Source organism: Bufo bufo, chromosome 1 (genome assembly GCF_905171765.1).
Source record: "Bufo bufo chromosome 1, aBufBuf1.1, whole genome shotgun sequence".
Classification (NCBI taxonomy): Eukaryota; Metazoa; Chordata; class Amphibia; order Anura; family Bufonidae; genus Bufo; species Bufo bufo.
The window spans coordinates 625,406,540-625,412,539 of NC_053389.1; the positions used below are offsets into that span (position 1 = coordinate 625,406,540).

A 6,000-nucleotide genomic window follows, 5' to 3' on the forward strand; every position below is an offset into this window, starting at 1 on the left:
AGCAAGGGTTAACAGCCAAACAAAACTCATTATTTATGGCCCTAATTCTGTAGTTTACAGAAACACCCCATATGTGGTCGCAAACAGCTGTACGGGCACACGGCAGGGCGCAGAAGGAAAGGAACACCATATGGTTTTTGGAAGGCATATTTTGCTGGACTGGTTTTTTTGACACCATGTCCCATTTGAAGCCCCCCTGATGCACCCCTAGAGTAGAAACTCCAAAAAAGTGACCCCATTTTAGAAACTACGGGATAGGGTGGCAGTTTTGTTGGTACTAGTTTAGGGTACATATGATTTTTGGTTGCTCTATATTACACTTTTTGTGCGGCAAGGTAACAAGAAATAGCTTTTTTGGCACCGTTTTTTTTTTTGTTATTTACAACATTCATCTGACAGGTTAGATCATGTGGTAATTTTATAGAGCAGGTTGTCACGGACGCGGCGATACCTAATATGTATACAATTTTTTTTATTTATGTAAGTTTTACACAATGATTTCATTTTTAAAACCAAAAAAATGTTTTAGTGTCTCCATAGTCTAAGAGCCATAGTTTTTTCAGTTTTTGGGCGATTATCTTAAGTAGGGTCTCATTTTTTGCGGGATGAGATGACGGTTTGATTGGCATCTATTTTGGGGTGCATATGACTTTTTGATTGCTTGCTATTACACTTTTTGTGACTTAAGATGACAAAAAATGGCTTTTTTTACACCGTTTTTATTTTTATTTTTTTACGGTGGTCATCTGAGGGGTTAGATCATGTGATATTTTTATAGAGCCGGGCGATACGGACGCGGCGATACCTAATATGTATACTTTCTTTTTATTTATGTAAGTTTTACACAATGATTTCATTTTTGAAACAAAAAAAATCATGTTTTAGTGTTTCCATAGTCTAAGAGCCATAGTTTTTTCAGTTTTTGGGCGATTATCTTGGGTAGGGTATGATTTTTGCGGGATGAGATGACGGTTTGATTGTTACAATTTTGGCGTACATGCGACTTTTTTGATCACTTTTATTACCTTTTTTGGGAAGTAAGGTGGGCAAAATTTCAATTTCATCATAGTTTTTTATTTTTTATTTTTATGGTGTTCACCGTTCGGGTAAAGTAACATGACCGTTTTATAGATCAGGTCGTTACGGACGCGGCGATACCAAACATGTGTAGGGAATTTTATTTTTTTAATTTTTTATCAGTGATAAATGTGTTTTTTGATTTTTACTTTTTTTTCACTTTTATTCACTTTTTTTTGACCCAGACCCACTTGGTTCTTGAAGATCCAGTGGGTCTGATGTCTGTATAATACAGTACAGTACAATATATATTGTTCTGTACTGTATTTTACTTACACTGAACAGATCTATGCCTTTCAGCACAGATCTGTTCAGCACCATGGACAGCAGGACGCCTGAGAGGCGTCCTGTTGCCATTGGAACCTTCCCCGTCTGCTCAGAACTTAGCAGACGGGGAAGGGTAAGGAGGGGATCTCTCGGGGGGCTCTCTGGGGGCTCTCTCCCTCTCCATCGGGGGGCTGCAAAGGCACAGCAGCCCCCCGATGGGAGAGGGAGGGAGCTCCCTGCGCTGTTAACCTTTTCCATACAGCGGTCCGTACGGACCGCTGTATGGAAAGGGTTAAACGGCTGACATCGCATCGCAGATGTCAGCCGTTTATACCAGGGTGCCAGCAATGTGCTGGCACCCTGGTATCCCCACTAGACACCAACGATTATACAAGGGGAGGCGGGCGGGGGATCGCGATCCCGCCTGCCGCACCGCCCGCCTCCCGCACCGCCCCCACCGCCCGCAACCCTCCCCCTGCACCTCCCGCCACCATAAAAATCATTCGGGGGTGCAGGGGGGGGGGGGTGAATAAAACTTTTTTTAGGCATATAAAGTTTCTGATCCCCGCGGTCAGGGACCGCGGGGACCAGAAACTGCAGAAATCGCAGCAAACCGCAGGTCTGAATTGACCTGCGGTTTGCCGCGATCGCCGACATGGGCGGGTCACGGGACTCCTCCGCGCATTTAGCCTAGGTGCCTGCTCAATGATTTGAGCAGGCACCGGGTTCCGATCACTGCCAGCCGCACGGCAGTGATCGAAAATACACAGGGCGTACATGTACGCCCTGTGTCCTTAAGTACCAGGGCACAAGGGCGTACCTGTACGCCCTATGTCCTTAAGAGGTTAAAACTATCTTCCACAATATAGACATAATACTGTCAAGTAAACGTCACATAGGTGCTGAAGAGGTCTAGATATTTGCATTTTGTTAAACTTTACTGTTAACTGACTCGGCGCTACTGCGCCTGCGCCAACCCGTCCTTTTTCGCGTATGCGCAGTGGTCCGGAATGTTCTGCTACCTTCGGCTCACTATACAAGACGGCTCGGCGCAGGCGCAATAGGAGCCGAAGGTAGCAGAAAATTCCGGCCTACTGAGCAGGCGCAGTAGGAGCCGAAGGTAGCAGAAAACTCCGGCCTACTGCGCATGCGCAAAGCCAGAATTTTCTGCTACCTTCTGTCGGTCTTCGCGCATGCGCAGTGGGCCGGAATTTTCTGCTACCTTCGGCCGTGTCTTACGCGCATGCGCAATGGTCCAGAATTTTCTGCTACCCTCGGCGCGTTCACGCTATGGGTGAATCCTCCGCGCCTGCGCCGACAAACCCCCGGCAGAGCCAATGAGAAGCCGAGGTGAGAGACACACCTCCCACGTCACTACCGGAAGTGACGTGGGTAGCAAAATATTCCGGGTAGCAGAAAATTCCGGAACACCGGCACTGTGCATCGTGAGATTACGGCAATCTGACTTCGTGAGCAAGGAGGAGATTCGTTGATACAGGCGGTGCTGGGCTCAAGAACAGGGGCGCGTGGCTGGGCTCCAGAACAGCTAGTGCAGCCCCTTGGGCTCCTTTACATATCTATAAAATAATTTTTTACACTAAAAAAAACCACTCTGAGATATGGGACCGATATATTGCGGACATGCTAGCGGCGATCTATATACGGTAAAAAGAGGTGACAGAATCCCTTTAAGCACATTCTACTGGAGCTTAGGCTTCATAAATATGGCGTTCAACCAGAATGGAGTAACTTCCAATGAATTTACAACAGACATAATACATGAATGAAAGTTCCCCAATGCTCAAATAGTAATAATACACCTGGTACATAAAACATAAAATCCATAGCACTACTGCTGGGCTTCTGGAATAAGAACAGCCTCACCTGGTATGAGACCTCTGCTCCTCCTCAGTACGGACATGACTACATGAATCCTCCAGATCAAGGTGACATGTGCTGCACTTTCTGCCCGGGTTACAGGACACAGAAGCAGCAGGGCAGCAGATGTCAGATGGAGGCAAGGACCTTCGATGACGTCATGGAAAGGAGGAGCCAGGCTTTGTGATGATAGGAAGAGCCTGAGCATGAGGCGCAGCTCAGAGCCTGACTTGCCAAGGACGGGTCACATGGTTATGACATCATCAAAGGTCTTTTAGCCCACAAGTATCTATAGTCTGCCTGGGGCTTTAGCATGTCAGGTGACCGTGTTACGTCCCTTCCGCGCATGGAGTTTAGAGACTGCTGTGCGCTTGCATTGTGCTGCTTGCACATAGTGTGTAAGAAGGAGTGCACGTGTAATGTGAATATAGTGCAGCTGTGTCTACGGGCATGTGAGCAGTATGTGTGTATAACCCCCAGTAGAGCTCTCTGTATGCAGGAAGTCCAGTATAGAACTGTATAATGTACACACTGCTGTAAATAAGAATATTAGACGTATAACTGATGCAGAACCTCTTTTTAAAGAGGAAATTGGATGGATTCCGTATTTCAGTGATTGGAAGTAGAGATGAGTGAACCGGTCGAGATTCAGTTTGGTTCCGATTTGCTGACTGTTTGAAAAAGTTTGATTTGAACCCGAATCGAATCCGGCCAAACCTAATATAACCTCCTCTAGTCTTCTAGGACTCAGAATTTTTGGGAAAACATCTCTCTTTTTGTTTATTTTTGACAAAATGTTTTTCCTTCCCGCCTCCCCAAGCACTGAAATGCCATGACAGCAACAGTAAATGATGCCTGAGTGACTCTGACATACATAGCTATGAATCAACGCAGAGGGGGACGTTTATCAAGAATGGCGCATCCATACACCAGTGTGATCTCCTTGTAATGGTGTGAAATGCCTCTTAACAAACCAGGCGCACCCCTGCCGTGATATGTGCCAGAAACTGAAGTCTACGTAGCCTTTCTCAACACAGTCAGAAAAGTGACAAAACGATAGGGGACATAGAAACGGGTAGGAGTGACAATCTGCAGGTTATCAACTTGTCACAACACATCTTAGAACCTGTAGAAATGTTAAAGGGATTAGTTTTTATTCCCACATAACACATTTTGTAGATTAAGGATTTAAACCTTTTAGCATGAAAATTAAAATGGGGGAAATTTTTCCTGAATAATTATAAGAAACAACGTCCGAATTTGGGGATAGAATTGGAGGAAATGTGAGATGGTTAGCAGGTCCAAACCCTGCCTGGACACGGCCCATTTTTTCATCTTAGATTGCCATCCAGAAGCAGTAATGCCTTCATAGATGATGACTCTCCCATCGACATAATTCTAGGTGTGCTTATGGAACAACTATGCCCCTACCCAGCATAATCTATCACAGGAAAAGATGCAAGTTTTTTTGTTCCTGGAACAAAACAAGTCCATGGTGATCAAACCCTCAGATAAGGGTGAAACAGGGTGAAATGATATCAAACACAATACCTGGAGATGTGTGATAAGATCTTAAGGGACAGTGAATTATTATTCTTCCTAATAATCCAACATATTTAAGTGTCAACTTAGTGGCATTTTGAACGATACCCTAGTTGACAAGTTAAAGGGATCCTGTCTCCTCCCAATACCATCCCAAGCCGCCAGCAGTACCTGCGTGTAGCCAGCAGCGTGTTTCTGATGGTGCCTTTCTTCCTGAAGGCAGATGCAGCAAAAGTACTGAAAAAGTTATTTTATCCCCTGCCCGGCGCGCTTCTCCACACATGCTTGAAGTCAAGGGGGCAGCGGCCTCCTTGCTTCAAATCACGGTAACCGCGCCCCTTCACTGCCCCATCGCTGTGACTGACAGCGCTTACGCAGGGAGTTCGGCTGCCTTTGCCGAACGGCCGGCTGTCAGTCACAGGGAAGGGGGCGTGGTTACCGTGACTTGAAGCAAGGAGGCCGCTGCCCGCTTGACTTCAAGCATGTGTGGAGAAGCGCGCCGGGCAGGGGATAGAGGAACGTTTTCAGAGCTTTTGCTGCATCTGCCTTCAGGAAGAAAGGCATCATCAGAAACACACTGCTGGCTACACACAGGTACTGCTGGCGGCTTGGGATGGTTTTGGGAGGTGACAGGTTTCCTTTAATAAGATGGGAATAGCATTCCTTCTACCTGGTATCCTGTGATGGCCTCAATTCATAGCCTCTAAAATTCATAAAGGTTTGTAGTTTTTTTTTTCTCTCAGGCTATGAGCTGAGCGCTGCGATTGGCCAGCGCTACAGCCTGGGAGAAGGAGACGCCTGCAGGCTCCACCCAGTTGAGCCGAACATATGAAGATACCGGAGCCTATACCGTGCGCCCAGGGATAATAGTAAGTGCAGGGGGATCCCTGGGCGCCGCTCTTCATGTCTGTATACTTAGTTTACATTTTTTATTCTAGTGAAAGGTCCTCTTTAATACAAACGCAGGCTGCCATGCGGGTGCCGGACACATCCCATACCCGGCACCCAGCCTCTATGACTGCGCGCTGCGATCCGCCGCTATTAAGCGAGGGTCCAACAAGGTGGACAGCTAGAAGTCATCCCTCTGCCGAATGTTGACAATTTAGCTGTCACTGCCCAAGCAAATGAGCATGAATCGGGCCATTTGCGCAAGTGACTCGGAGGGACTCCCTGCCTCCATCTCCACTGAATACTGCCACGGTGTGCCTGGATCATCTGCCTCATCTTTCTCATCTC

The 6,000-nt window shown here is 46.7% G+C and overlaps 1 protein-coding gene across 1 annotated transcript in view; it reads right to left on the reverse strand.

Annotated features, from left to right (window-relative positions):
- The window catches only part of MRPL18 (mitochondrial ribosomal protein L18), a 40,939-nt gene extending 37,563 nt beyond the window's left edge, over positions 1–3,376 (reverse strand). The window contains exon 1 of the mRNA XM_040413823.1: positions 3,229–3,376. Coding sequence (XP_040269757.1) covers positions 3,229–3,265 — 37 coding nt within the window. The 5' untranslated portion in view covers positions 3,266–3,376. The remainder of the gene's footprint in view (positions 1–3,228) is intronic.
- Positions 3,377–6,000: the final 2,624 nt, after the last annotated feature.